General features: G+C 34.1%; 1 protein-coding gene across 5 annotated transcripts in view; it reads right to left on the minus strand.

Moving 5' to 3' along the window:
* Nucleotides 1-18528, minus strand: part of PCDH17 (protocadherin 17) — an 88164-nt gene that overhangs the window by 56630 nt on the left and 13006 nt on the right. For 4 of the 5 annotated variants that reach the window (XM_015641766.3, XM_033514449.1, XM_015641757.3 and 1 more), the window contains exons 2-3: nt 3652-3710; nt 3321-3493 (exon numbers count right to left, since the gene is read on the minus strand). In XM_015641766.3, the coding sequence (XP_015497252.1) occupies nt 3321-3493; nt 3652-3710 (232 nt within the window). The remainder of the gene's footprint in view (nt 1-3320; nt 3494-3651; nt 3711-18528) is intronic. The other variant, XM_015641746.3, reaches the window with a different exon arrangement.

Genomic DNA, 18528 nt, shown 5'->3' on the forward strand with positions numbered 1-18528 from the left:
AAAGTGTCAGCAACAGAGGTGGAAAAAAAGACAGGTAAACAAAACAAACTTATCCAAAACCATTCTATAAAAAGAGTAGCAGGCATGTGGAACAAGCTGTTTAGTAAGACAGCTGATTAAGATAGCATAAGTAAGCTTAAGAGACAGCTAGATATTCTTATGCAGAAAGTGGCTTGTATATCACAGCAAGAGAGGATAAGGCTGAGATAACTAAAGTGGGACGTGCTTACTGTAACACAAGACTTACTATCATGATAATTTTTACAGTTTGGATTTTTTTTCTGCTTTCCTTCCATTCAGGCCATTCCATAAGCATTTGATTAATTATGAAATTAATTACATCTAATTTGCATTGTCTTTGTCATCTGTGGAAAATGTTTAAAATCACTACCAGACAAAAGTTTGTATCTGGATACGTTTTCCTTGAAATCAACTATTTCAATAGTAAACTGACAGGCTCTATCATTCACTGTTTCATTAATTTAATGGAAGTCATAAGGTAAGCTTGACTGCTTCCCATCTCATGCTGAAATTAGAAGACATCTTGTCTACAAAAATTTTTTTCGTAAAATTTCCTACTTCTCTGTTACTGAGAGAAGCACAACTACTGTAGTGCTACCAAGACCCTTTTTATCTCAGTTTGGCCTTTTAATTTTCAACTATCTGGGCTAGAGTTGATTAAAACTGTAGTCTAAATACTGGTACAACTAGAATTCTTATTACTGCCATGGGCAGAATTGGACACATGACAGTAATGTTTGGAATTACATGAATATGCCAAACTTAAAAAATTTTTAAATTAGGATTCTCATGTCAAGATCCTGACTTCACTGTTAAACCAAACAATTTTTCAATAATTTCATAAGATTTAATTATTGGTGTTGTTCTAATAGCAGAAGCTAAAGTATTTTAAATATCTTTAAAAAACACTAATCAAGCATAGAACTTGGTTACAAAATAGTGAATTCCCATCCTTGTATATAACCCAGAATGATGACAGAACCACAGCTTCTAATATTGATTCAGGCATTGCTGGAGACAATTGTTTCTAGCAAGCTTTCCATCTCCTTTTCCCAGAAAACAATTTTTCTCTGAAATAAAATTAAATTCTTTTCCTATCCTAATCACATATATCATATTTCTTACCCTCCTTCAACTTGGCTTATGACTAGAGAACGCAATTTTATTTATCTTCTTTCAAAAGAGAAATATTACATTCGGCTGAGAACCCTAATCATACTAAGCTCAATGACAAGTAATCATCGATTTCATTGGGAACACCACATAGCACCACATTTGTTACTGCAATGACCTGAAATCCCATAAGGTGCTGGATGGAGGTTCTGTTTTCATAATATGACAATGATTTTATTATAGCACACTAGAGACGGAAGAGTTCATTCAAGCAAACAAATTTGTATCATTACTATTTTTAATTATAATTGGGAGGAATAAAAAAAAAAAAATTAAAAAAAAAGGGGGAAAAATTACTTTGTCTCTCTACCCCCATTATTTTATTTTCATCAGTAAAGAAATTCGCATAAACAGCCACTGCTGTAGTTCAGTGGCTGACAATACTTAACGCCCACAATTCAATATATGTTTAATAGGAACATAAGGAATTCATCTGAGCGATTAGAATAAATTTTCTTGTTGACTAGGGCAGCTCACATAGCTATGATGACTAAGGTAAACCTGCATATAACTCTTTGCATTACAACAAAAATAAGCATGGGAATGGTTGGCTAATGTACTTACTAGATTGCATATATTTTGACCAGATTTGGGTTTGATGCTGCTCGACAAACTGCAGGATTATGAACACTGGCCATATAGTCTTTTTCTAAGAAAAGACACATTTTTAATCTGAGTACTAGATAGTTTCCTAGTGAAACTTTAAAAATTTTAAGGCTCTTTCATGGCTATACTTTGATAGATGGAAATCCAGAATTTTTGTCTTTGTGTCACACAAAACTGAGAGAATAAGACACACACTCAAATAGCTTCTTTAAAAAAAAAATCCTGCATGGCATCTTTATACAGATCAATGTCCAATTATAAGCAGAGAGTTGCTGTGGCAAAAGGTCAGGAAAAAATAATCTTTCTGGCATTTATTACTTGGAAAATAAGGTCAGATATGAGGTCAACCTCCAAATGTATACAGAAAAAATTATACTGCAGCATTCTAAATATTCTGCACTGCAAAAATTATACTGTAATCTCAACATAATCAGAAAAATGAAGTTGAACATGTACTTCCTGATGTCTGTACTACAGATGAGACTAAGGTAAAAGGTGAAAAACCCAGGTCCAATTAATCAACAACTAATAAAAAGCTTATATTTCTGCTTAATTAGAAATACAGCTTCTTATTAAGGCCTGACTGATTTAATAATTTCCTATCTTTAACACTGAACCACCCTCCCTACAACAAAGTAAAATAATGGGAAACATACAAAAATTTAAAAATCATTCAGTGATGCACTTTATTGCTTACAGTATAGAAGCAAAACAGAAAGGCAGAGAATGCTGGAGTGCTTTGTCTGTCTGATTCTCTAAAAAAACAGGTGTATCTTTTGAAATAAAAGACCTCCAAATTAGATAAAACATATCTAGAATAAAAATGAATTGGACACAGTTTGGGGAAATAAATATGCTTGTTTGTCAGAATGAATGTTGGCAGAGAACATTGTCATTGTCCTGATCTACATCATTTTAGCTGTTTCACAGACACTGAATCTTTGCTGCCTTTACAGTATGTGAATGAAAGTATACAGAAAATAAGAGTGTATCAGTATTTGATATTTCTCACATTACTTTTAATTGTGAAATCAACATTACAAACAGGAAAATGCACCCATGAAATGAAAACATCTTCTGATTCATTTTTACTCTTGTCTTTTATACAGAGTATTTCCTTTTCCTCCTCTCCAAACTACATGACGAATGTAAATGACTGGTGCTCTTTTATCTGTTGCAGTCATGTCTAATTTGAATTTTCAAATCACACTTTGACAGAAGGATTGTATATAATATATCACAGACAATGTCAGTGGAGATAGAGTATATTCTAATCATTTTCAAAAGTATTATTTTTTTAATTTTTTTTTTTAATCTGCTTTGGACACTTGTGGTTTCATTTCATGTTCAATCTGAAAGAAACTGGATCCTTTGCTCTGGGCTAGTGACAAGATTTACTGTTTTCTCTGATAATATTATCAGTAGGCTATTCCTCCCTGATAACCCACAACTGCAATACTAATAGGTTAATAATGACGTTTTTACTTTACACTTTTGTAGGCATTGTTGGCTTCACTCACCTTGTTCAAGTGGCTGGCTTTTAGTTGAAGTAGTTTTCATCTTGAGTGCCTCCCTAACAGACATGTCACAGCAGGAGCCTTTGTTAGTGTCTTGGTCACTGTCAGCCTGATCACTGTCCCCATGCCCGCTGTCCCTCAAGCTGGCTCTTTCTGGATCCTTGAACGTGGAGCTACTGAAATACATATGAAAAAAAAAAAAAAAAAAAAAAAAAAAGGAGAGAGAGAGAGAGTGTTGTATTTACTTGTTCTAAGTTGAATTGTACTCTCTGGCAAAGCAATTTTGACAAGAATGCAAATGGGGAAGCCAAGAAAGTTATTTAATAGGCCTTACCTTTGAACAAACTGCTGCCTGCTGCCCATGTAATTGGGCTCTGCGGGAAAATTGTCTGTCTGTGAAAGAGAAGGAAAAAAATACGTATAGTTGTACACTGGACAAATCTCCTGCAGAGCAACAAGATTTCCTAGAGGAGAAATGATTAATAATTCAAAAATTCCCTTAATCTTCAGATTTGTACATTTTAATTAAATTGGAAAATGCTGGCATGTAATTATGTGCTCAGAACAATTAAATGATTCCGGTCCACAAATTACCTGCTAAAGTAAACAATGAGGCTCCAATAAGTGGCATTCTCTGTTAGTAACCTGACAGATGACACTGTTTATGTTTTTTCATTAGATAGATATTAAGACTGATGGTTATTGAAAATGAGAGAAAAAATTACTCTTGCATATTAAAAAAAGTGAATTATTCAATAATACTAATTTTTAATCATAATTACATCATCTATTGGGACTCTGAAGCTCTTACTGCTGTAATACAGTTTTGTATACTGCTACATTATACTTGAATTGAAAGAATAAACAAAAAATCAAGAAAATTTATGGTTGATTAGCTGTGGGGTTTCTCAGATGCTACTGGAAAAATGTAAGTATGAAAATATTTGGATTTTCTCTCTTTAATTTTCATCAGTATTAATAGCTATGTCAGAATAATGAGAACCACACATGCAAACAAGAACTTTAAATGATCACTGTTGACAAGCAGTTTTTAAAAGAAGATACTTTCATTAAATCTGTCGTGTATATTTTTAGCAGCACGAGCCAAGTAACTGTAGAAGCAGAAGTATTAAAAGGATTCAGACCAACATGGAGTCCTGCCAAAGGGAACTGAATTCCCCTTGTATCATTAGCTGAAGTTCTTTGGGAGAAAGAGAGACTGCATCATTCAGAAAACTCCGCATACTGTACATTCACGCACGTCACTTCTTCTTGCAGCTGACCTAGCGACAGAGCTTCTACTGTTTTCTGCATCACTTCACATCACACCACTCTGCTTCGCAGCAGCTCCGGCTTTCGCAGCAGCATCCAGCGGATCAGCATCCGTAACACGGGCAAAACTCAAATAATGAAGCTGAGGGCCCAAGGTTTAATGTCATGCAGCAAGTGCTTACAGAAGTGACTGGGATCTTAGAGATTTGAGTTTCTCTGCCAGTCCCCACACCACTTTTCTATCTTTTTGTTTTATCATTAGGAGGTAATTAGAAATATTTGCTCCTTCTTGTATGATTAGAATATTTGAGCTTGGAAAAGAGGCAAAAATTTTATCCTAAATTTAAGTCACTGCTGTTTGTAACAGAAATTGGGCAGACACCCGTTACTTTCAAGGGACTTGTGAAATAGATGAGCTTGTATACCATGGATGTCTTTTATGTTTTAGAGAAGTGATGGAAAATACAGAACCATCTTCCATTCAGCATGTATGTCAATGCATTTTCTTCTAGTTTCTAAATCCTTTAGTTCAAAAAAAAAAAAAAAGATTGTAACACATATTATGTTCACATCCATCATAGATTTAGTATATGCAATTAGAATTAAAGTTCATCCTCACATTTAGTATGTATTAAGTTAGAAAAACAAACATTGAAAACAACAAAAAAAGGAGGTGTATTTCAGCATTCTTATGTGTATCTCTCAAATGCAGCACATCATATTTTGGGAGCAGCTGTAATTCTGCAATTCTGCTTGGTTTTTTTCTTCTCACAAGTTTTTGTGCAGCAAACCTACCTGATATATATACACTCACATACAATCATTATGGCACTTACAGAACCCAGTACTTATCAACCTGAATAAATCTTCAAAACTTTAGGACTTATGTCTCTTTTCTATGCCTAATATCTCAAATAGAGATATCCAGGAAAACCGACCTTATGCTTTTACTTACATAAGACATCTGTCTCCTCCTAAACACAGCTGCTACCAGAATCAACATTTCCATTTTTCATGACATTGGCAGTCAAAATGCCTGATATAAACTGTCTTTTCATCAATTCTCTGCTATTAAAAGTCAGACTTTTGCCCTGGAATTAATTATAACTCCTCCTTTTTGATGGTGCTAAAAACTTAAATGTAAACTGGACCAGTAAGAACCGCTCATATTTTTTGTCTCTGCTTTTTCATAGCAAAAAAGCATTTCACACATCCTGGATGAGACAATACACATATTTTAAAATAGAATGACCCCTCTTAACTGCTGAGAAATTCTGCATTTATGGTAATCATTAAAGACCTTTAACTGGATTCGAATTTGACTAATTACTGTCATACTGCATTTTGCCGCAATACGATGAATTGTGTGCCATGTTACAGCAAGTTCATTATTACAAAAAAGTTATTATTACAAAAGAACAAATGTAAGTATTTGATTACCATATACAGACACAGAGCTCAGAGTTGAATACTGTTCTTTCTGCTCTAAAAGCATTAGTCCTTCTTCTATGAATTATGAAGGTATGATGTTTGTGTTGAGCTGTGACAGCACTCTGAGATACAGGCAGCAAAGGGAGAATTGTTTCATGTATGAAAATATCTATTAAAGATTGTGATAACTAAAAAAGTATTTAATTTTAGCCTTGGCAGTTTGGAAGAATCTTAGAAATGTAAACATCTGCTTCACAATGGATGAGAGAAAGACCAATGTCTAACATGTCTAACTCCCTTAAAATCTTTTTTTTTTTTTTTAAATCCCAGTTGAAGTGAGAGGTCATATACTTAAAATTTTTACACTTTAACATTTATGGAAGTGATATTATACATTCCAGCTCATGCATTAATAATACCTCTTTACACTGCATAGCTGTAACTCTAAGAAATGAACACTGCTTTAAAAATCTAAAAAAACCTCTTGTTCTTCTCTGGATATACAGCCCTTTCTAGGACAACAAAATCACCAAAATGCTGGACTTCCAGTTTAGGTTGCAGCTCACCTGCAGAAAACCACCTAAAATCTAGTCAGCTACACTAGCTAATCAGCCAAGATCCCTCAAAGTGCCTTTGAGAAATACAAAATATCCCATTTGGTCATCTAGCATTAGGTACCTAACACTCTGTGGAGTATTATTGGCATAGGGGAATCTTGACAACCAGCAAGATGTCCAGTGCAATAGTTACAGCTAAGTAAAATGCATCATGTCAGAAGTGAACTGCCTGGAATTGCAGTCTCCTGATAAATAACCAAAAATTATTCAAATGCCAGCATCATTAACCTACTGAAGAACAAAAGAAAACAAACTTCACCCTCGTTCTCACTCTCCCTCCAAAAGAATTTCCAGGAACAATCTGTCTCTAAAAGTCACCAAAGTTAAACAGTAAAGAAAAGTTTTCTATCTCTGTGATTCAAGACTGAGGGCTGAAGTATCAATTAGGTCACCAACAGCTACCAGAGCACAGGTTCTCCAGTAGCAGGATAAATGTTACCTAAAATTAAAACAAAAGCAGAAACATCCACTGCCACCAGAAAATTAAAGTCTGTGGTGTGAACCTAGCTGTCCAAAGCCACCTTAGAGAAGTTGTCCTGCTATTATGGCCCATTTTCACAGATTAGTGGAACCAGCTCATATCCAAAGAGAGTATGTTGTTAAACCATTCAACAGATACTCTTTTTTTTTACAGTTGCTACAACAGACCCTTACAAATACTCTCTTCTACCTATCTGTTATAATATGTGGCTCTAGATCAAATATGAAATTTTAGGAACACTGTCATTAGCGTAATGTTGCAGAAAAAATGTCTGAGGATTTCTGCATGCACATTTGATACAGCTTTCTCAGAAACTGAAGTGCATTTAAAAAAGCCATTTAAAAAGAAGTCAGAATTCATAGGAGCCTTTCAAAAGCTGTAAAAATTTAAAAAACAAGGGTTTGCTTACTTTCAGAAAATATCGTACAGTTTGATTTTGTTATCTTTTACTTCAATGAATTGAGAAGAAGGAAAATAAAAGATGAGGCAAATTAAACCTGTGCAAAATATACTTTTCATAGAATCATAGAACGGTTTTTGTTGGATGAGACCTTAAATATCATCTAGTTCCACACATTCTCTCCCAGTCATGGGTAAGGATACCTTCCAACAGCTCGGGTTGCTCAAAGACCCATCCAGCTTGGTGTTGAGCACCTCCAGCGATGGGGAACCCACAACTTCTCTGGGCAAACTGAGCTGGTTGGACTTACTGGTATGGAATTTCAAATGAGACAATATAATTGCTAAAGTCCAATAACGGTACTTTGATAATCATTAAACGGCCAGTGTTTGCATGAACAACACATAGAATATCATTCCAAGAGCCATCAACTGTCTACAGAACTATTCAGTTTATTGCACCTGTCAAGACTTGTATGTTATGACTACAAAAAGGAACTAGATAAACTAAAATTGTTGCCAAGTATAGCTCTCACATGGTGTATTTGGAATATTAAATTTTATAGACTCAGAAATAAAACCATTCAAAAGTTTGAAAGTCAACTGTTAAGTTTCTACTAATTAATTCTGGAATGGCTATGGCTTCCAAAAGTTTAATTTAGAGAAAGGAAAATGAAAAATTATAGCCAAGAACAGAGTATGAGAAACAAATTCTTCATAGAATCCATTAACCTTAAATAAACTTATAAGAAAAAAAAAAAAAGTGAAAAACCTCATCACTGGAAACAGTTTGAACCAGCCTGGGCCAAGCATTACACAATGAATTATGGGGAATATTTTTAGCAATGGGCTATATTCATCTCTGATCTCTTTTTATCTTTTCATAAATTCATGTTCACAAGGTATATGTGTTTACTTCTGTTGAAATATTAAGCTGTTTTATAAACACAAAGGAATTCTACAGTGGCTCTGCACACACCATTTTTTTAAAAAAAATGAGGATTAGAATTACAGCAACATAGTAATCAATCAAATTTCAAAAATTCTGCTATTGCTCAGTAGGAGAACATTCAAGAATTCCTGCAAAAAGGAGACTGGGTCTTTAAAATTAGAAGTTCCTCGCTATTTTTGTCTCTTTGCTTTTTAATAAAAACATTTTTTGTGTTACAATTTTGAAGATTTCTAGCAATATTTGGTGTATTCCATACTGTTAAAATAAAATGTTTGAATTTTTTTTTTAAAAAAACAGTGTGCAATTCAACAGGTCTGTCTAATAAAAAAAAAAAAAAAGAAAAATCGGTATCAGTGCCTACAAAGAAAAAGGAAGTGAGAAAGAAAGAGACAGGGACAGAGAGAGAAATTCAATATTTAAGTATTCTTGACAAATTATGCCTAGAAATAATTGTCATATAAGGGAAAGATGTACTCTAAAATATGAAAAAAAGAACTTAGGAATTAATCAGATTTATGAATATTAGACAACTAGAATATTCATAATTTTTTCTCAGAATTACAAGAAGAAATATCACATTTTCTGAAATGATTTAATGCAGCTCCATTTTATGTAGATGTTCATACCTGGAACTATAATAAAACAAAATGTCTTTGCTGACTCTAACTTCTTTTTAATTAAACATTAAATGCAAAAATGAAATGAAACATCTCTCACCTTTATTAGACTGCCACTTAATATCTAATTCAAGCATCTTCTGTGCCTTTTCTTGAAAAGCTGAATTCCAAGTATTCACCCTTCCCCCATGAAACAAAGATCTTATATAATGGCAATCTCTTCTGGAGGCAAAAGAATTGTATTCTGCCAAATTGAGTTTTGAAAGAGCAGACAATTGTCTTCATTTTGTTAGGAGCAGTGTGGGTTCAACATACTACAATTTTTCACAAAGACTTCTCAGTATAAGACTGCCAGTGAATGTGTATACTTAGCCAGAAATAGTAGTTTTTGGTTCCACAAGATTTACTTCATTAAGAAAATTCATTGTCCCAACAGCAAAAACAAAAAAAACAACTAATCCAAAAACTGGCCATAAACCTCTCATTAACTCTCTCATAGTTATTCTACCTTTTTCAGGGACAAAATTAAATAGGCTCTTTTTAAAAATAATATCCTACTATGTGCTCTCCACTTTTATCCCTTTGAAAATGCTTCTGAGATATAATTTATATGACATGGACATATTTAGGAAATTTCACACTTGCTGCAAGATGTGTATTTTGGTGTTAAAAGTCCTACAGTGTGTTTATGTGAATTTCTGACATACATAGCATTCCTCAAAAGCACATTGAAAACACAGGGCAGTAAAAACAGTCAAATGCACAAGGCAATACCATTCATGAGGCTTCTGCACTCTTTAATAAAGTGTTGGTTGGTGGCTCGTGTTTTCTCTTCCTCCTGAATGAGAAAAGTAAAACTGTGAGAGGAACAGGTCCTGAGCTCAGCACAGTGACTTCTGAGAAGTGAAGCTCTGAGGACAGACACTACCATCCTTTCCCATAAGCAAAGGAATGCAGATCTCCCTGTATGAATGCCTAATCCATACACTGTTTTCTCTTAGCAAATACCATATTTGACACAAAAAAAAAACTTATTGTTGATTTATTGGTTAAGGTGTCATACTAAGGCATTGTAGATTATTTCAGTTGTTTGTACTACTGCTTTAATGAAACCAAGTATTTGTTAAATTTTTGCAAGAGTTTATTCTGCAATGCACAAGACACTAAAGATGGCAAAAGCCTGGACTGTGGGAATATAACACAGTGCAAGAATTACGAATCACAAGACCCTGAAAGTTCTTCTCATCTCACTGATGATTGCACCAAGAAGGAGGACTTGAAGGAGCAAGACCTTTGTGAAGAAGCTAAAAAGGTCACTACAGAATGACATAATTTTAAGTGATCCTTGTAAAAATAGTAGATCTGAGTGACATTCAAAAGGTGAGCTGAGACCAGACTCTGATCAGATTTTTAGATAGGAAATAAAAGATTTAAGCACTTCAGGAACAAGCTTGTCTCTTCGTCGGCAGAGAAGTCAGCTCGACAGAAGCCTTCAGCTCCTCTACCAGTGCAGGATGTGTGTTTAAGGTCAGATTCCTCTCTATAAGAAAAGTCTGACAAAGAAAAACTGTAGAAGTTGAACCCAAAACTTTCTCCTACTGAAAAGGGAATCAAGATTTTCCAGACCAAACTCAAATTACTGTTTTTTTTACAATGATTTCAGGTTTCTGAGCCTTATTTTATTTTGCACCAGAGAAACATGAAATGTAATAAAATTAGCATGATCTCAGAAGAGAAAGAGGAAAGTTGTCAGATGTGACTAGGAGAAAGGAATTGTAATATGAGCTCTGAAGTTGAACTACTTTTTGGAAAGGATGCGAGTTAAGAATGTAGAAAGATGTGCCAAACATCACACGACATAAAGAGCTCAAGCTGAAAGTACAATAACGCTATCACAGCGTCAATAAATAAACATAATGAAATTCATGACACATTATTGCATTGCTCTGTACTGCCACTATTCATTTAAAAATGATGAACACATTTAAAATAATTCACAACTTGTCAAATGCCTGTGAGTGGTGCAGTTAGACTGGTGCTGTGGGAGGCATTTGTAAAGGTCTTACAAGAGAGCTTCATACAACATATAGCAAAGTAAAGATGGAAGTAGGGGAAGACAACACAATAACTACACCTGAATCTGCTAGTACAGTTGCATCCAATATATTTACACTGCTCACCAATGATATGTACTTACTGAAGCTACTCTGTCAATAAAAACCACATTAAGAACCTTTTGAAAGAGCCTCCCTGTCAATTAGGATGTAGATACATTCTATTGCTCCAGTTTTCCTGTCAATTTAATATACTGGATCATATTAACAGTACTGACTTGTCAATAAGGCAAATCCGAATCCTATTAATAGAGTTACAGTACCAATATAATCGGCTTCCCATTTATTGAGCTTCCCAGTATTTGGGAAAGCTGTGAAATGGGATTATAAGGTTCGGTTACATACATCTGTCTCTATATTACATAAATATTTCAGGAATTGTATTCCATTGTGTAAAGAAATATATGTAACCACTTTTTTCCATTATAAAAACTTCAGATGACAGAATAGTGTAATAGTTTGCCATTGCTGAGAAAACATTAAATTATCCTCATTTATCACATTGTTTCCTGCTTTCACTAAGTAAAACTGCTATTTTATGAGACAGTCTACTTGTGTGCCGCACATATAGAAATGCTAAGAGATGTACGCCCTTTACCCACTCCCCCCCACCAAAATATCTGCTTTAGAACATAAAAGGAAAGAGATAAAACATTTTGAAAACAAAATAAAAAGTGCTCCACAGTTTCAATCTGGTTTTAGCCCTTGTGCTGTGCTGTACAATCTTTGTGGAAATGAAACATGTAAGTATAATTCTAGTGTAACAGAAACCCCCAGAAATAATTAATAAGAGGTATTAGTTCATGTATTAAAAAATAGCAGAAATTCAGCAAACCTTCTATTTAATAGAAGTCTTAATGAAGTTGAACATTAGTTCCTTTTAACCACATTCAATATGAAATAACTACTTCTGCTGGATTAGCAGAATATACAACAGACCGTTAAACCTGATTATATTAAAAAAAATAAAATGAAAAAAAGTAATTGCATTAAAATATACTGGGTATTCTCTTATCAAATTACCTCTCTAGGTCTGACTTGAAAATATGGATTTAAAAAAATATGGTTCAAAAATGACAGTTAAGGGTCAATGAATCAAGCTGCCCATTATATTTTCTGGTAGCAGATGGGTGCAATGAAACCTAATGATTGAATTTGAAACGCTTTAATGCTCCTTTTATCTATGGCTCCAACCATGTTGAGTCTACCTTAGTATTCATAACAGATACTATGTTTACTGCATAACAGACTCAATTACAATTAGCTAACTAGAATGAAATCTGCACTTATCGCAATATCCAGCTTATTCTAAGAATATCATACCATGAACTCAAATGACAATACATGTAGGAGTGTGTCTTTGATAGCACTTGTAGGCTGAGGGGTTTTTTTGATTTTTCATGTTAAATATGAAGTTTAGAAATTAGGGAAAAACTTAAAATTAAAGGAAAAAAATTGAAAATAATGCCTTGAAATGTAAGGATATGATCAAAATATTTGCTTAGAATTTAAAAATGTTTAGAACCCTTTTTGTCTGCATGGGAACAACAGTTTCGTTTCTTTTCTTTCTTTCTTTCTTTCTTTCTTTCTTTCTTCTTTCTTTCTTTCTTTCTTTCTTTCTTTCTTTCTTTCTTTCTTTCTTTCTTTCTTTCTTCTCTTTCTGTCATTCTACAGTGCAATTTGATCTCCTGGAACTTTTATTTTTTTTTAATTTTTAGACACATCTGAAAGCTGTTACTTAGCAGGAATTCCCAGTGAAGCCAGTAAGCAGAGTGAAATTTGTCCTATTCTTACCACTGCTTATTTCCTGTTTCTAAGAGCAACATAACCCAAATGTTTTCTGAACAGATAAAAGCTTGTAAACACTGCAGTACTGAATGGTAGGGAAGGAGATCAAATTATGGCCTTTTAACACTGTTAATCTGTTTTGTACTTATCATATTTAGTAAGGAGAAAACAGAGACACTGGATATTTAAAATCTGTTAACTTTGTGTTAACATCTATCCAGTATGTTTACCTTTTTCTATCCAACCCATACTCTCACTAAAGGCAACAATAAAACTCCCACAAGCCATGACCTGAGGTCCAGTGAAATCAATGGGTGTTTTCAAACTGGTTTCAATAGCCCTTGGATCGGTCTGCTTACTTTAATTACTGGCTAAGCGAGCCTCTACATAGCGTGCTGCATTCCCACAGATACATATGTTGTATGCTGAAAAGAGTTGTATTTGAACAGATCTGTAACAGCAATGATGGGGAAAGGTGATTAGGTAGGCAGAAAATGCTGTACATGGCATGAAATTCCAGCTCTGTGTTTCTTCCCTACGGAGTGAAAGAAATTAGCAACAAAGATGGAGCAGGATATGGTTCTGAAGCCACACTGCCTGCACAGAAAACACACACAAAGAGGAACACTGAAGCTTTCTTCCTAGGTGGTGGTCAGAAAAAAGGCGTAAATCTAGACCACCTCCTTTTCCTTAAAGCTGCCGCCTTATCCCCTTCCTCTTTCTAAAATCCTGCACCAGAAAATCAATGATTACCTTAAATTCCCTAGGAATTCAGAAGAAAATTACAGATGTTAAAACTTACATTATAAGTTTCCATCTAATTTCTTATTTAGGTCATGCAACTCTTTATTTCAACTTTTTTTAAAAAATACTCAGCAAGGTATTCTCTAAACATTTTGCGACAAGGTACGAAATCCTACTTTCAGACAAATACTGTTTGAATAGTTATTTTCTCTAAGCACTAGGAAAGCACTAAATATGCTACCAAAATAATGGCTGAATTTATGACAAGAATAGTAGATCATCAAGCTTTACAGATTCACACGGCTATGCAAGAATTTCAACTGTAAAATGGTGATGAGTTGATTTATTATTTGTGACATAAGATAAATAATTTAGGCTTGCACAAATTTAGCAAGAGGTTCTGTCCCTAAATATATTTTAAAGTCATAACAGTCATGTGTCTATGATGAGGTACCTCATAAAATGGGAAGTGTGATTGAATACACCATTACACTATGAGTATAGTAGTAGTGGTCAAGTAGACTTAGACAGAAAAAAAAAATAAGGCTATTCTGATATAGGGCTGTGTGCATGCATCCACAACTCAGTCACTTCAATGTTAACCTACTGCTATGTCTTCTGATAGGACTCTATATTAAATTGATTCAAAACAAGAAAAAAAAAAAAAAAAGCTACCCATCTTTATAGGATCACCTCGTATAGGACATAACATGCACTCAACTAAAGACTGCAGTGGGTAATCTCTAACTGCACAGGTATTTAAAAGCTGACTTTGACCTGTAAATTCTTAAAAGACTGGGAAAAAATGTTCTGGATTGCCCTTCTCATTATGGCTTGACCCATCAAGACTGTGAAATCAGATCTTTCTGTAAAATTAAGAAGATCCACATAAGATATGGTCTCTGCAAAGATTCCAGGATTAGATAAAGTCATCATTCTGTTCCAAAGCACTGTTGGTTTGTCAATATCTAGGACACTGCTGCAGGTTTCACCAGGGATAGAGTGACTGAACATGAATGCTAATATTTGACTGAGGGGTTTGTTAGAACACAGGGATTTAATTATGGACTTCCTCTCTATCTAATTAGCAGGATGCTCACTCAGTATGTGAGCAGTTTTTTTCCAAAGTGGAATGCATTAAACACCAAGGATTTACATATATTTTACTTTTTAAAATTTTATTTATGACCTCTCAAAGAAAATAGTTAATGAAACCTTCTCTAAATAATGTCCAGAAGTTCCCAAGATGACATTCAGAACTGTGTGTATGTGGAGACCTATTTCAAAGTGGGAAAAGAAAAGACTACAGGTGCAGCGCAAGAAATTTTGAACAAAAGTTTACGCAGAATGAGAAAAAAAACAACTTGGGATTGTTAATACTGCTCTTCTGGATAGTCAAACCAGATCATATGTAACACAGGCTAATGCTGCTCCCTGCAGGTGGATCATGAGCCCACATGACACCACACCAACTTCCAACTTCACTGGAATTCAACATGGAGTTAGGTGTTTAGCTACAGAGAGTGATCTCCAGGAGCACAGCCTTTGAATGCAATTAATTTACTTATATGCCCTCAAAATTTGTTTTCAGGAGGAAAAACCCACTAGAAGATGAATTATTTCCATGGGATTTTGTTCATTTACATAATTTCAGGGCCTTCTTAGTTTAGTGGTGTTTCACCACATTGTGTTATTTGGAATAAAACAAAAGTTATAAAATATTAAGGAACTACCATATTTTTCAGTTCACATGCAGCTTTGTTAATGTCTTGATAAATTTCTAAGAATTATTAAACTCGAGTTTGTTTGGTGTTTTTATTTAAACCTTTTGAGGTATAAAGCAATAAAATACAACAGATCCTTCTAAACTATGCTAAAATCAACAGCAAAATAATTCACTTTCCATGAAAACAGAATTATTATTGTGCTCCTAGGATAATGTGGATCACACTTCAAGCACAGAGACTTTGAAAGGCAGTGGTATAGCATCCTAGTCCTAAAGGTTTATACCATCATTCCGTCTTTAACCTTAGCCACGGGATAATAAACAGCACCAATATAATGACAGCCCAAGCTACCAGTAACCTTAAGAATGTGCAAAGAATAGACTGGCAGGAATTAATCTGCCATTTTCACATACCTGCCCAAGGGAAGTATTGTAATTGCAAAAATTTACTCTTAGACTGCTGAGACTCATAGTAATTATGCTCCTTTTTTAATAGAAATAGCCACAGGTAGTAACAAATTGGGTTTGGAGATGGGAACTGGGCATGCATTCTAACCCAAATTACTATGTAATTGTCTTTATTACAGAACACTATAGAAAACCCAAAACTTAAATCGGAATAAAATCTTTCCCTTAAAATGTTTTCTCCTCCCATGGCTATTCAGCATGCGTGCCTATCTCTTCATTCACAGGTATCAGCAAGACCAGTATGACTGAAATTAATTTATCTAAGTATTTTTGCCATTGATAACTAAAATTCCTTTAGCTTACATTTGTTTAATAGAAACAGTTTCTTCTTGCTTTACAAGTAGGTCAAAATCTGGAAATCCAGATATGTGTTCTTAGGTTTCTTCTGCCAATATCAGGGGATGAAGGAAAGACTATTTGTTGTCTATGCATATATTAAATGAACTGAAAATAAATTTTTCTTCAAAATTCTGGAAGGCTGTTTGAAATAAATGAGCTCAAGAAAGTACTTAAAATTAGTTATTTCATGCTTGAAGGAATTATTATTTTGTTATATCACATCATTGTGATGTGTGAGAGGTATGCTTTTGGGAAAGATGTATGTGGTGGCCGAGGAATAATTAACAAAATGAATTCATACTGTTGCTTCTGCCCCTTGCAATACTATCACCTGTTACATCTGAAAAGAAGCTACATGTGGTTTAGATAGACAAAATACATGCACAGATTTAGACAAAATGAAGCATGTATATTGAAAGAAATAACAGACAACATCTTGTTTTCACCTCCTTTTCACCCAACAACTACAAAGATGACTGATATTTTTCTTGCCTCAGAGCTATGAGATGCAAAGTATCATATGCTTTTTAACAACTAACGCAGTCCATGGAATCAGTTAAGTGCTCTTTCTTTTCACATGTTGCATGAATTTTACTTTGTTTTAATCATCACTGTCAATCCGGAAGTTTGATGGCAAGGTTCTATCATGAAGTGGAAAATGAGGTCCTTCCTTACTAATACTCTTGCCTCAGGAAAAAAATGACAACATCATTTGTCTCTAAACTTGATGCTTTCTACTTTGCAGCAAAAGGTGCAGGTTGACAGCATCTTCCAAAACACTGCTACACAGCTCTGTACAGATCATACACAATATAAAAAGAAAATTAAAAATTAGATGCACATTGCTCATTAATAATGCCTTTTATCCATCTAGATTTTTCTTTTGATTCCATTCCGCTCTCTTTTCTGTGTATATGCACATATGCATGTGTACACACAGTTACATTATCTGGCCCATAGCCTAGAAATAGAATAGTTTCTAAGGCTTCGTGGTTGTCATTTTAAAAAGGCTTTTAATTTCATTATTTCCCAAGCACTCTAAATTCCACTATATTCTTTTTGTCATTTGATCCACTGAAATGATGAAGAGATCACAAAAGAACACACTTGGTACTTTACAGCTGGGGCTGGATAATCTGGCTCATGATCATCAAAGCTGGATTGTTTTTATGATCTTCAAATCTGCATATCAAATTACTCAAGTCTCTGCAAGAAAGCAAGACATCAGGACTATCTCAACAGAATATGAGAAAATGTAGTTGGAGGCTAAGTGAAACTAACAGCTTTTGGAGCTTTGCAGTGTTCTTAAAGCAGAGGAAAGAAGCAACAGGAAGCAGTTCAGGTAACACAGACTAACAGATTCTGGGCTGAATTCTGCACATGCTTATGCACATCAGCAATCCCACACCTGTAAATGATCTATTTAATTTTATGGTTCTATTGACCTTAATTAAAATGATCACCGATTAAGTGTTTTAAGGATCCTGCCCTGAAAAAAATAATATTAATTTAATTATACATATATATGTACATTTCCACAGGCCTCAAAATTACTTATAAACTGACTAAGGACATGCTTATTTCTAGGTTTGCACAAAAAGAGCTTTTTTGACTCTGCTTGTAGTCACTCAAGTGCTGAATCTGAGGTACATTGTTAAAACAATGTTCTTTTCTTTGTTACTTTTAAAATTTTATAAAATTTAAATATTTTCATTAAGAATTAATGAACATTTGTTTAGCCCACTTCAGCTTACCTTTTTTTTTAAACTGACTCGTAGCTAAACAATCATAAGTGGTTGCTTAGCAATCAGCAAAGAGCGAGACAGAAATATAGTAAGTAAAGAAACTGACTGACATGTTCTGTGTTTGAATCATGGTACTCAGTAAATACAACAGAATAACACCAAGAGAAGTTTAAAACAAAATTCTCTTAATAAAAGAAAACAAAAAACTGTCTTTAGGAACAAATTATGCATTTAAAAGCTACAAATTGTTATTCACACGTCTGTCAGTATAAAAAAAAATCCTGTAGCTATTATTAAAAATACATTAAAATCCTTCAAATGTTCATGAAACCATTATTTACCTTTTGTTTTAATTCAATTGTCAACTGTGCTTCCAATGATTTTAAAAACAGTATATATCTACAAAGGAAGCAAGAGTTTACAGCTTTGAAGACTTGAAATTGATTTTTAATGCACCAGCTTTCAAACACTACAAAGGCTGCTCTCTGCTGATAAAGACAGTAAACAAGAAATTGTCC

This window comes from Parus major, chromosome 1, assembly GCF_001522545.3.
Source record: "Parus major isolate Abel chromosome 1, Parus_major1.1, whole genome shotgun sequence".
Classification (NCBI taxonomy): Eukaryota; Metazoa; Chordata; class Aves; order Passeriformes; family Paridae; genus Parus; species Parus major.